The sequence below is a fragment of the Amblyomma maculatum genome, chromosome 3, assembly GCF_055883805.1.
Source record: "Amblyomma maculatum isolate TAMU_Amacu chromosome 3, ASM5588380v1, whole genome shotgun sequence".
NCBI classification, from domain to species: Eukaryota; Metazoa; Arthropoda; class Arachnida; order Ixodida; family Ixodidae; genus Amblyomma; species Amblyomma maculatum.
Genome location: NC_139346.1, coordinates 157,307,619 through 157,320,427, shown reverse-complemented (window position 1 = coordinate 157,320,427; position 12,809 = coordinate 157,307,619). Strand labels below are relative to the sequence as shown.

At 41.1% G+C, this 12,809-nt stretch overlaps 2 protein-coding genes across 2 annotated transcripts in view; one reads left to right on the top strand and one right to left on the bottom strand.

Moving 5' to 3' along the window:
* The window catches only part of LOC146196598 (uncharacterized), a 65,064-nt gene that overhangs the window by 33,414 nt on the left and 18,841 nt on the right, over positions 1–12,809 (top strand). The gene's annotated exons all lie outside the window — the stretch shown is intronic.
* Positions 1–12,809, bottom strand: part of LOC146196599 (ATP-dependent DNA/RNA helicase DHX36-like) — a 38,188-nt gene that overhangs the window by 23,187 nt on the left and 2,192 nt on the right. The window contains exons 4-13 of the mRNA XM_084598361.1: positions 11,000–11,308; positions 10,484–10,558; positions 10,058–10,153; positions 7,888–7,961; positions 5,199–5,273; positions 4,953–5,119; positions 4,414–4,495; positions 1,410–1,523; positions 649–751; positions 55–139 (exon numbers count right to left, since the gene is read on the bottom strand). Of these exons, the coding sequence (XP_084454487.1) occupies positions 55–139; positions 649–751; positions 1,410–1,523; positions 4,414–4,495; positions 4,953–5,119; positions 5,199–5,273; positions 7,888–7,961; positions 10,058–10,153; positions 10,484–10,558; positions 11,000–11,308 (1,180 nt within the window). The remainder of the gene's footprint in view (positions 1–54; positions 140–648; positions 752–1,409; positions 1,524–4,413; positions 4,496–4,952; positions 5,120–5,198; positions 5,274–7,887; positions 7,962–10,057; positions 10,154–10,483; positions 10,559–10,999; positions 11,309–12,809) is intronic.

Below are 12,809 nucleotides of genomic sequence, written 5' to 3'. Positions count from 1 at the left end.
AAAGAGAGGCATGTTAACATCACTTGCAAAGATTTACGCAGGCAAATTATTTACCTCTCAGACTTGAATCGGAAGTCAAACGCTTGTTCAGTTCACTAATCTGCTCCCATCCAGGAAGAAAAACCAGTATCGCTCCTTCCTAGAGCGAAAAGAAAATGAATTAGTTCAGCTACAGCTTTCAAGCTGAATATGAAAGCACGGTGGTCATTAAAACATAGCAGACAACATGCAAGGCAGTGCACCACAAAAAAAATTATAATGGAATGATAGGTTTTCATTTATGAACAGCTTTCTATGCCCATATCGGATAAGATGTAACCTGCAAAACATTTCCCTTTTTTTTTTCTTCATATTTTCGCTGTTTTAGTATCCCGTGTCTGGGACACTGAAGAACAGCACTTGTGAAAAATAATAATAAAAAAAGAAATCTATATGGGCTGCTTTACAACATCCGTGCTATACAAAGCATCAAGTGTAAAATGAACCCAGCATAATATGTGAACACGTTGTGTGCACGTTGCACAATAAATACGTCAACACAAGTGCGAAAAACAAAACTCCATGTGAGACTGCTGGAAGTCGTCCAGGCCCTTGCACAGGAATTTCTCAAAAACTAAAAGCCAACCAAAGACACAAAATCGTGCTTACTGGTTTTGTCGCGCAGATGTGCGCAATGAGCGCGTGCACTAAATCCAAGTCTATTCGCAGCTCATTCCACTCCGCCAAAGTATCCAAAGTCCTGCCAGAGTACCTGAGTGAGGATATAAAGGAGATGATGGCCTTTGTGCTGCACAAAAATACCAAGCTGCTACTCACGTAAGTACTCTATAATCCTGAGAAGCCTGATAATTTGGCAAGGTCAGTGACAGTTCCCACAAGATAGATGGTCACAACAGAAGGGAACACATAACTTCTTGGCCACTGTTAGAATCAGTGTAGGCATCATTTTTTTTTCTTTTTTTTAATTGTCTGCTCGAATAAAGCTACGCATTTGCGCAATAATCTTTACATCACGTAGCAAAACGTATCAGCACACTGAGATACAGAGCATGCATCAAAAGTCTCACTATAATAGCACGAAGAAAATCAAACAAGGATAGTGTGCCTGGCACCTGAGCAATCATTTCCTCCTTTGCTTTACAGTTCTATGCTGATTTTCAGATGCACAAGAACACCCATTAGCTCTGCATGGAAAAGATATGGATAAAAGGGCTGACGTTGACGGCCTGTTACAGAGGCACCTAGCCCTCCTTCCTGCCTGCCTGAAGGTGTGACAGGCAAAACACAAACGCACGTGACAAACCAAAAAAATTAAAATGCTGTGAACAAGCAAATCATTAAACAACATCCATTAACAAAAGAGAGACAAGCCCTGGGCACAAACCACCTTTCCAGAGCAACAGACTCACTTTCCTTCGAGGCTGCGTATAAATGGCATGCTGTCTTCAATCATGCCCAAAGCCTCTTGTCTGTCTTTATGTCGAACACCTCTGCCTGCGGAAAAGGCGCTGTTTCCTTGGTACCTGCCAGAGTGGTAGAAACGTGATTCAGTAGGTACCTTTCATTGCTCCATGCTCAATAAACTGCCATCTACATTTTGTAGGGAAGAACTTGCACATTTCATCTCGGGATCACTTCCCACTTTATAGGCAAATGTGGCATCAATCTCTACAGCAGCATGCAATTATGTGCCAAAACGAACGTGGTCAAGACCTGTGCCTAAAGATCCAAAACTTTAGAATTGTTGTGAAAATAATTGCATCAGGCAATACATATACACCAACTAGCTTGCCAGAATAATCGTTAAGGGAGAAAATCATAGTCTGCTTTTATCAGTGTGCCAATGCTGCTTCATGTTTTTGAGGTAAGCTACCTATTTGAAATAATCCATACTTGCAAGTGAGCTCACCAGAAAGTATAGAAAGACCTACTACAATCGAATCGCATTAAATAGAATTTGCATTTTATGCAAAATGACACTTTAGACCTGCCGATCTTGGATGTATTAAGGGAGTCCCAATCACACTCTGTTTAATTAATAATTATGCGTCCAATTTTTAAAGAAATTTCAGTGACGCTCAAACTCAAATTATCAAGACTCCATTGCTCATTCTGCATGTCCACTTGCTCAAGTTAGCAACTATGCCGGGTTTGCCAGATGAAACAGGATGTTGAAATTTGTCTCTCACGTTCATTAGTTGTGGCTTTCAGAACCCATGGTGTTGATGATGGTGACAAATTTTAACAATACAGGGATAGCTTGGCAAATGAATGCCATGGCAAAAAAAACGTTTTTGTCTAGTCAAGGTGGGGGCAAAAAACCTGTGCTCCAAGCAATTCACCCCTAAGAACTTAGCAACTGGCCAGGTGGGAAAGCTTGTACGGAAACTGGTGAACATCCAACGATACTGGATATTGAACACCACGCTTCCCGTATATATGAGGCAGATACCTCAAACCACTGCACCACCATAATGATGAGGCTACGCTTTACCCTTGATCCACGATCACATCCCACACTCCAGAAGCCCCATACGTCATCAAACCACCACAAGCCCACATAGCAGCAGAATGAAAAAAATGATGGCAGAATCGAATTCAAGAATACAGTGTGAAATCCAGCTGCCTCCAAGAAGCACCACCTGCCTTCCGCCACCTTTACCCTACCTGTGCTCACCTACATGCCTCAGAAAAATTCTGTTGTATGTGTGAAGCCTTAGCTTAGGGTAAAAGCATTCACTGGGGGCAAATCCAACTGCATTTTAAGGCGAAAGCCTTTAATGCCTCATCATTGTCAGCAGGAGCTGTCGGCAGAGGCTGTTGGCAGAGGATGTCACACTTTCGAAGGAGGTAGTTAAAAATAAATTAATAAACCTTGTCTCCACCGGGAATCGATCCTCCATCCCTTGGACCCCCAGCCAAGTGCTTTACCAGCTGTGCCATGCCCTGGATCATGAAGCGTTCATCGTAATTCCCCTTGTCTACCGTGAGGATAGCGGGATTCCGAGAGTGACAGATACTGCGCCTTTAATTTCCTGTAAACAAATTATAGAACACCGGTGAACTTTGAAGCGTTCAATGGAATGCTAGTTGTGTTCGACAAGGGGCGCGCCATGTACCGTCACGACTTGTCATGACGTCACCAGGCGATTCATGCATGGACGAAGTTGACCCCGCGAGGCGTCCGATCCAGGCATCCGTGCGGCGCCTTTCATTTGCCGCTTCTTCGAATGCCGCACCACACAGCAAACAGAAGCAGACCCAGATGTCCAGGAGGCATTAGTACAGCAAGAATCAGTGGCGTTTGAAATTGATTTACAGGATAGTAAAGGCGCAGTATCTGTCACAATTCTCCGCAGACACACGTACCACACCATAAAGGAAGAGACGCGGTTGGGAGTGAAAGACGAGAGGGAGACTGAGGTACTGTAGTGGAGGGCTATGATCCACCGCGCCATAATGGCTTCCACCTCATGGCACTTTAGTGGTCCAAAGTGCCTCTAGAATTTATTCAAAACTGTCACATCAGATTTGCAATGTCCCATAATCTTTTTTCTTTTCTTATGACTGAAGCAGGCACTATCAATTAGAAAGAATACATCAGTGGCAACCAATGCTGATAGCCCCATTATGATCCTGCGAGTACATTCACAGGCAGCTTTCTGTGGCTATGCAGAGAGGGCTAGGTAGGCAGGGGAAGGAGACAGGCCTTTGCCACTGTGACCTGGTGTGTACTGTTCAAAGTAGGAGTGTAGTGGTATCATGTGGAGAGTTAAGACGATGCAGAACTGGTATGGCTAAGGTAACCTACTCTTCATGGGAAGGTGACAAAAACCTGCCCCTTTCCCTTCCTATCTAGCCATCGCTGTACAGCCCCAGAAAGTTGCCCACAAATATATAGTTGACACTGGTGGAAAAAGAGAGGCAAAAACGTGTATACTGTAATGTAGTGTAGTCAACTGAAATGATCACCGGTAGTTATCCTAATTATGCAACTGGATAACTTTTCATGCATCCTATAGTTTTGTGCCCCATAGTCCATTAAACATCACTAGTAAATAAATGAAATGACTAGTTAGTAAATGACTTGACACTAATGCAAGTTATTCCTGTAATGTAGTGTAGTCAACTGAAGTGATCACCGGCAGTTATCCTAATTATGCAACTGGATAACTTTTCATGCATCGTAGAGTTTTGTGCCCCATAGTCCATTAAACATCACTAGTAACTAAATGAAATGACTAGTTAGTAAATGACTTAACACTAATGCAATGTTATTCCAATCACTTAGCTACTTCACTGTGATGCCAGAACAGTGACAACAAAGAGCAAACCATGCATCAAAGGCAAATTGCAAAAGCATGTCAAATGTAAGCTGTCTACAGGAGCAGGTAAAACTGTTATACGACATACCTTATCTGTTCAAGGACATCCTCAAGATAGAGCACTTCAACAGGAAAAGCAATGCCTGGTATTTCTAACCGTGGGCAGTTACCTAAAGGACAACAGCATACAGCACATATGACACACACAGAAGAAGATGAATAAACAAGCAGCAAGATATAAAAGTTCCTTAAAATGTACAAGCTTAAAGCATGAAAAATATCAAGTGAAAAAAGATGGTAACATAACAGTCTCAAAAGCAATAATCTCTAATTGCAAGATTTGAAAGCCACAGCAGTTGCATTTCTCTTTTTTTTTGATGGTAAATGTCTTTTCAAAGAGCATACAAGAACACATTTCTGGACTTTTGGTGAAACTCATTTCAACACTCATTCAAGCTTCCCTCAGAAGAAGAAGCATACCCCGCTATTTAAATCAGTGAAATGAACCCACTGCATTCATCATTCACACACTTTACCTACCAATGATGCAAACCCCCCTCCCCACAGAAGACCACCGGGGGATAAGGCCATAATCAGAAACAGTGAGGGAAAAACGAAGCTACTTGCCAAAGTAACTAGTGAAGAGCTCCGCATTGATTGTGGCACTCATGAGTATCACATGAAGGTCGGGTCTGACAATGAGCAAGTCCTTCAGGATGACAGTGAGAAAATCAGTCTGCAGGTCTCGTTCGTGCACCTCGTCCAGAATCACGTGAGAGGCACTGAGAATGTACCTGGCCAAGAGATTCGCCAAGATGAAGCCACAATGCTCTGCAATACATTATGGCTGCAGCATCGCATGTCACAACTCACGGGTCACTCTGCAGCTGCTGCAACAGGATCCCTGTGGTACAGAAGAGAATGGAACCACGGTCCCGAGGTGCTCTGCTAAAGAATAAAAAGGAAACAAAACACGAAGAGTTATGGGTGTGCAAATGGTGCTTTTTTCTTTAGGAGCCCATCGAATACGAACAGGCTAGCTTTGAAAACAAATAGAATATGAATGACGTAGTTAAGAACTGAACAAAATAATCATCAAGCATCATAATCAAGCATCAAGAGCTCCCCTCGTTTCGACAACAATGCGATACAGTGGCACAGCTTGCATGTCGCTGACACTGCAAACGCCAGTCACATGGTGCACATCATGAGCAGTGAGCGGTGGCCATGCAGCCGTACATAAATCCCGTCAGCCATAAACAGACCTGCATGAATGCATTTCCCATGCTTCTGTGTAACAATTTAGCCTCTTTCAGATTACAGCCAAGCCCACTTATAATAATGCCGCTTAGAACAATGTATCGAATATAACAATAAGCTAAAGCAGCACCGTCAACCTTTTGATGTTCTTTATGTTAAAATAAACTGGTTATAACAATGCTGTCTAGCAAATTATTGGTTATAACAATTAAATCTGGTCATCAGGGATCAACTGCAAAAATGACAAAAATACAGAAACGCTGCAACCACACCAGCTGAACCATACACATAATGTGAATGCTTTCCTTTCTGCCATCACTGTTCCCTCAGTCCTGTAAGCTCATCGAAGTTTTCTTCTAAAATTCGGAATGCCAGCGATGCGAAAGTGGCATGAGTATTTCTCATGACCCCATGAGATTCTTATAACAGGAGTTCTTCTACTGTGCTCATGTGAAACAGCAAAGTGTTGCCAGCGGTGCTAGAAGTCATACCTCAGCACAAATGAAAGGAATGAGGGAGAATACCAGAATGGTCTAAGCACTGTCGCACTGCCCAATCTTTCATGAATGCCACTACACAAATGGACTGCATCGCAGTGGTGAAACGTCCGCTTAGCACAAAATTATGGCATGCTTGTACTTTGTACTTTATGCCAATTATTGGAAATGTATTCTAAATCTTGAGAACGAATTCAATTAATTTTGAATTATTTTGAACATGCACTTAGAAGAACAGTTTTTTCTTTCTTTGAATATGCACTATTTCACTTGAATATTCAACAAATACGTGATTATTCAATTTGCTATTCAAAAATTTAGAGTATTCTTGAATATTCTCACACCTCTCTCAAATATCAAAGAAGCATGTTATTAGCTACAGTTCCTTGGCAGTTCCCAGCACTATTAACTATGCACAAAGTCAGTCCGTGAAGGGTTAGATGTTAGTCAACAAACGTTGATGACACAAATTCCCAAGTTTACACCTGTATTCACTATGTACATGTAATCAATCCACTGCTACAATGATTTTGTGTGCAATGATGCTAACAAACAAACCATAACTACTGTAAGACACATACCAATGCATGCACTCACTGCGATAGAATTCAAATGTGTCAAAACAAACAACTTTTTCATGACAAGCATTCATGCAGGAGACCAGGCTGCTTGTTTCACATATTAAACAAATGCCTGTCAAGCGTTCAGACAAGTTAAATGACATGCAGTTGCTCATGTGACGCAGAACATTTTCCCATGAGATGCTAGTTACAAGGAAGGTAGTGAGGGGCTGCGGATGTGCCATCAGTCTCGGAAAATGAATATAACCACATGAGCTTTGTTTCAGCCTAACAAAGGCAGCATACTGCTGCATAAGAGTTACTATAGTTGGACACAACTACAAAAGACGTGGCTTTTCCCCTCAAAGGAACTCCCTGAAGCCAATAGCGTCAACTGATTATCATGACGTCATAGATATCTCCCTTAGACCTCCATCACAACAACAAGCAGTGTGGAAGATGAAAGGGAGCTCATCGCAGCTTAATCGCATTAACCACGGCACCCCGAAAATCGCTCGACAACGCTGACTAAGCGGCCTCCTTTAAGGGGCATCTGCTGTTTTTTTTGTTTTTTTCTTGACTTGTGTTTGACTATATAGAGCAAAATTTACGAATTAGGATTTCAATTCAGTGATAACATTGTTAACAAGCAATACCATTAAGACGCAGAACATAATTTGTGCAAGCAAAGCAGCAATGCAAGGTTCAGGTAGTAGTGGCATTAACATGTTACAGGCCACAGTGGCAACAGCAAAGCAACATAAGGTCTTTACAAGTACTGCTTAGTACAATCAGTAGTGCCTCTGAATGGTGTCCTGAGGGGTATTTGCCCAGTACCAAGGGGCTTCGAAAAGGTTCTTTGTGGATTAGCTAACTTAGGCCCGCATTAATCATAACTCATAAACGCTCCCAAAGACTTTTTTCCCTGGGCAAAGCATCAATTAAATAGCAATCTGTTAAGTTTGGCGTGTTCAGCCTGCAACAAGGTTGTAAAAATTGTGAACTTCAGTGGTAGTTGCATGCTTAATTGCTTCACCAGAGACAAAGTTTAATTGTGCACAATGACATCATAAGTGATGATAGTGACATCACAGGTTTAAGTGACCAAATAGCAGAACATCTTACTCTCCTTGCAACCTCTGTTTACAATATTGCCATTTATGTACCTTAACTGCAAAAAAAGAGCTGCAGACATTTCAGAAGACAAAATGACAGCCATGTTAGGGCAAAATTGTACAAGATTACCATTCCAGGCGGATGTGATAACCGGCCGACTGCCCACATCGCTCTCCTCGTTCGGCTGCCACCCGTTCTGCCACCTTTAATAAGAGAATTTGCAACCTTTACAAAAATAGCCAATAAACAATGAGAAGAACTGAGACTATGCCTTGTAATAATAAGAGCCTGGTGTCACCAAAAAACCAAGGACATCAAAGAGCTAGCATTCCTAACATACTTGCAAAACTTGTGAACTGTCTGCACTGCTAGCAGGCATTTGAAAATACATATTTGATGAAAATATAAATTTCATAGAAGATTAGATGGCACTTACACAAAAATAAAGGAAATATAGCATAAATGTACCTCTCGTGATGCAATGCCAGCAATGTATGAGTAGTTAATCAATGACAGTGTACAATCACTGATATTCAATAGTATTTTCAATACTATGCAAGTCTGCAGTAACCGCCATACACAGTTCTACTGTGACAGATAGTAGTCTGCTGTTAATGCTTTTCTAGTTGCTATACATTGGACCAAATTACAAGCTCAAGAATTTCAACGCCCCTATTCATTTGGTATCATCATACATAAAACTTATTATGCTTACTGTTCAGTAAAGTAATACACATGTCGCGATACACTGCCCATAGTTAGCGACTGCTGTTTCTTTAAATTGTATCCTAGTATAGAATGGTCCCAGCCCGAAGAACCCAGTCACTTTGCAAACTGCGGCAGAACTCCATCAAAAGTAAAACAAAGTACTCTACGCAGACTGCAATTAAATATCTTCCATAATAAAACTTTTTGTACAGAACAGAGAAGAAAACACTGCATCTGAAAAGAAAAAAAAATACACTTGTGTAGAAAGTACTACATACTCAATATATGCATCGAAAAAACTAAAATGGCCGAGACTACACAAAGCGAAACTCGTTTTAGCAAACAAAAGGAGTCTAACAGTAACTAAGCCTTATGACAGGCATCTATAGCCCTATGAATTTGCCAGTGCTGAGTAAAAAATTACAGTGTTTTAGTCAGAGCTAAGCAAAAGTTGCGTGGAAAAAAAATGGCTTAACATTGGCCGAGTTTCAATAATATAAAATGCCAGTTCCAAGCAACTTGGTTCAACATAGGCAGGAATATATTACAATACAGTAGAACCCCTTTATAGTAAAGTCACTCGGACCAGCAAAAATCTTTACAATACTAGGGTCTTACTATATCAGTGGTTGGTGATAACATGATCCTGAAGTTCCCGTTAGGTAACTAAATGGCCACTTACTGAACACGTCTTGTTGTTTAATGAGAAAAAAACACCCTCAAATACCTTCTACCTCTCTCTTATTACCTGTTCGTCCCATTTTTTCAGTTATAAGGTTTTTTGTTTACATCTTGTGGAAGTACTTAAGCATGAGGAGAATGTGGCTATGAATACGGCTGAGTTTGATTTCATGTGAAAACCAAAGCAGCTGCATGAACACGGCGCCATCTCCTGCTGTTTCTGTCTGTGAGAAGGCAATAGATGAGAAATGCGCACTGCAGTCAAGTGCTGCAAAACCGCACATGCCGTGCCTCCAGTTCTTGTCACTGCTGCCTCATGCTGCACAGTGCTGTGAATGTTTAGTCATTTTATCCATTCCCTGTTTCTCGCTCCACTTTTACTCTCCTTTACATTCTGAACGGATTGCGCTGCCTTCTTTCCATGCTTGTAGACTGCTTTTCTTTTTTTTCTATGTAGTGCATGCTTTCCCGCATGGCTCCAAGGCTTACGTAAAGTTGGCTTGTTCTGATTGAGCTCGGTGTTTTTTGTTTGTTTTTTTCATTAAAAATTGCTTTGCAATTCTAGGTAGCGCGCATGTGGCGATTTTAATTCGTTTTTTTCATTAAAAATTGCTTTGCAATTCTAGGTAGCGCGCATGTGGCGATTTTAATTCGTGGGAAGGCGTCTCCACGGCCAGACGCACTTTACTATAATCGATTTTTATCAATAATGTTTTTACTATAAAGGGCCAAAAATGTACAGTTGTCTATGGAAGATGAACTGGGACTTCAGTATCAGTTTACTATATCCGAGTTTACTACAGCGGGGTTCTACTGTATACAGATTAAAAGCTCCTCTAATATACTGAATTTACAAACAACTACAAAGCATTAATAAGACATAATTTAAAATTAATAAAGTGCTACTCACAGATATTGCACTGATTCGGCGCGGTTGAGTGCAGACCACTTTGCAGAGAGATCCTTTGCCATTCTCAATGTAGGAGTCTAGTATGAACTGTGGGACCTGGACAAACAATATAAGAATGATAAATGAACCGCCTCAACATCAATATACTATGTGGTAAACTCCCACGAGGGTACATAAAACAAAACAATAATATATTATAATAAAATGCACAGTAAGCTACCCAGATATAATGAATAACATATACTATTTAACTGAAGGATACCTCTTTTATAAGCCAGAGAGTATGGTTGAATGCCTAGCAACAATTCTTGCACAATCTATTTGAAACAACATTAAAGACTGATGATTCTAAATTTCAATCATTCACATCATATGTTAGGCCTGAATTTCTCAGAAAAGAAAAAAGAAAGACAAAACTCAACTTGCCTGAGTGGTTTTACCGGATCCAGTCTCTCCACTGATCACCACAACCTGATTGCCTTCAACAAGCTCAACTATTTGCTAAAGTCAGAGGCATAATAGAAAAACATAAAATGAAAGAAATCAGTTAAAACTGTTTGAATGCAGATTTTACCAAAACAGTTCACCTAAATCTAGTGTAGCAACAAAATAGCACTGCAGTGAAAGTAATATAAGGGTTGAAAATTTATGAAAAAGAAAGCAACCTAATACACAAAGATGGCATGCAGAAAACATCGAGAACAAGCGTGCTACATAAATTAACTACCCCCAGTAGCATGTCTGACTTCTTTAAAGTGTTACATTACTTTTGCAACGCAACAGAACGAAGAGAACTAGTATACCTTAAGCAAATTTGTTTTCAAAGGTGTTTTCTGTCATAGGCAAATCTAATAAAAGCAGGGGGTGAGTGCTCAAAACAAACGAGAATTTTCAAAGGTCATCATTCTTTTTCACCACAAAAAGCATTCAAGAAACACGAACCTGTCTCATTGTGTAGGCAGGCAACTGCTTTCTAAACTCAAGCATCCTTTGGTATTCTTTAGACTGCATCTTCTCTTCAAGATCTCGACAAAGTCTTTCATCTAGTGAAGCATCACGGACAAAGCTCTGTTTTGAGCCTGCAGCCCTCAGGTAGGAGGAAGTTGAACGGGTAGAATTTGAAAGGTAGTCCACTGCGACTGCATTGATTGAATCCAGGCGCTCATGGCTCCAGCCCTCTTCTGAGCGAATCTTGCTTATGATACTCTGCAGAGACTGCTGGATTCGTGGATCAATTGAAACAGCAACTTTCTGCAATGTTACAAAACAAATGCACAATTATAATCACCCTCCTCAGTACTAATACTAAAAAAAGCATTATATTGCTGGGAAAGAAAAAATTGAATTGTCCGCTCCAATGTACACTCCAAGAATAAAAGAATGAAGTGCTCTTCCTGAATATGTCATGGCATACACAAAAGACGAAGACGTCATAAAAACAGGCTGCTATAAAGCCACTCTGCACATACTGTTAGCAGACCATAAACTGAAGTGGACTCCCACCAACACTAAGCTGTTCTTATGTCATAGTGATGCTGTCTTGTTTAAACGTCAATTGTGGCATGCTTGATATGTGTGAACTGGAGCCATTCGTTTTACAATCAAGGTGTACTGCAATGCTGCACCTTACATGTTGCACATTTGCCACACAAACTATCGACACAACAAAAAAGCTGTGAAATAAAGGCAAACATTCACAAAGCATTCATGGAACATTTCAGTTCCCAATGTTGCCTTCAGTGCTAAATAAGATGCAAAATAAAGATGTTGCTCTCTCTTTCACACGTTACCAATGGGTGGTTCACACAGTAGTGCGCTGTGGAGCAAATTAAGAGAAGCTGTAGAGCAGCTGCTTTGCTAAAAACAATGTGGTTGTGCATGTATGACTTGTATGTCCATCCAGCTGCACTCGATCGCAGCTAGAGTTAAGTTCAAAGTCCCCTAATAAAGAATGAAGGTTCACAGCCATGAAAGGAGGCAACAAGGAGTAGGCAAACTCTTCTATGTTCGCAGGGTCATCAATACTTCATATTGCTGTGATCAGGCAACTAAGGGAGCCATATTTGGCAGATATTATTCAGATGTTAACATCAGTTGCCAGTGGGAGTGGTAGTAGTTCACGCAGTAGGGCTTGATCTTGAAGCGTGCCATTTCCAAAGCCAGTACTATCCAGGAGATAGCGAAATAAAGAACTTTTTTAAGATCTCCTGGCATTGAGCGAGAAAGGTCTTGCATATAAAATGTGGATGGGTGTGGTTGCAAACATACAATACTGATTTAGCAGCTCCGAATGTAGTGCAAAGGGCCAAGAATTTGGGAAGGCAAGCCCAACTTGTCTAGAGACCCACAGACAAATGACAATGTTTCTGGTCACTGGTTCATGCCATTAGAGGATGCTCTGAATGGTCACAGCAGTTGCGTCTGACAAACATAGAGTAGCAAACTTGCTGCAGGCCTGAGAAAAATTGGTGAGGATGTAGATTCACTTAGTACCCGTGCAAGGAACCCCCCGAAAGGGCCCATCAGATTGCGAGGAGTTCAGCATAAAAAGAGGTACACTGAGGCATAGGCATAAGTGCCTCAGAGGGAAGGGTTGCTGTCACATACTCAGGCCATAAAAGCGAAGTCTTTAGCCACTGCAGCGTAGGTGTACGTGTCAAGTGTGTCAGGAAATCACTCTTGCTAGTGATGGGCAGTGAGGAGTTCTTGGGAAGTCATAGGGTATAAGGGGTATAGGTTGGCGTGTGACCAC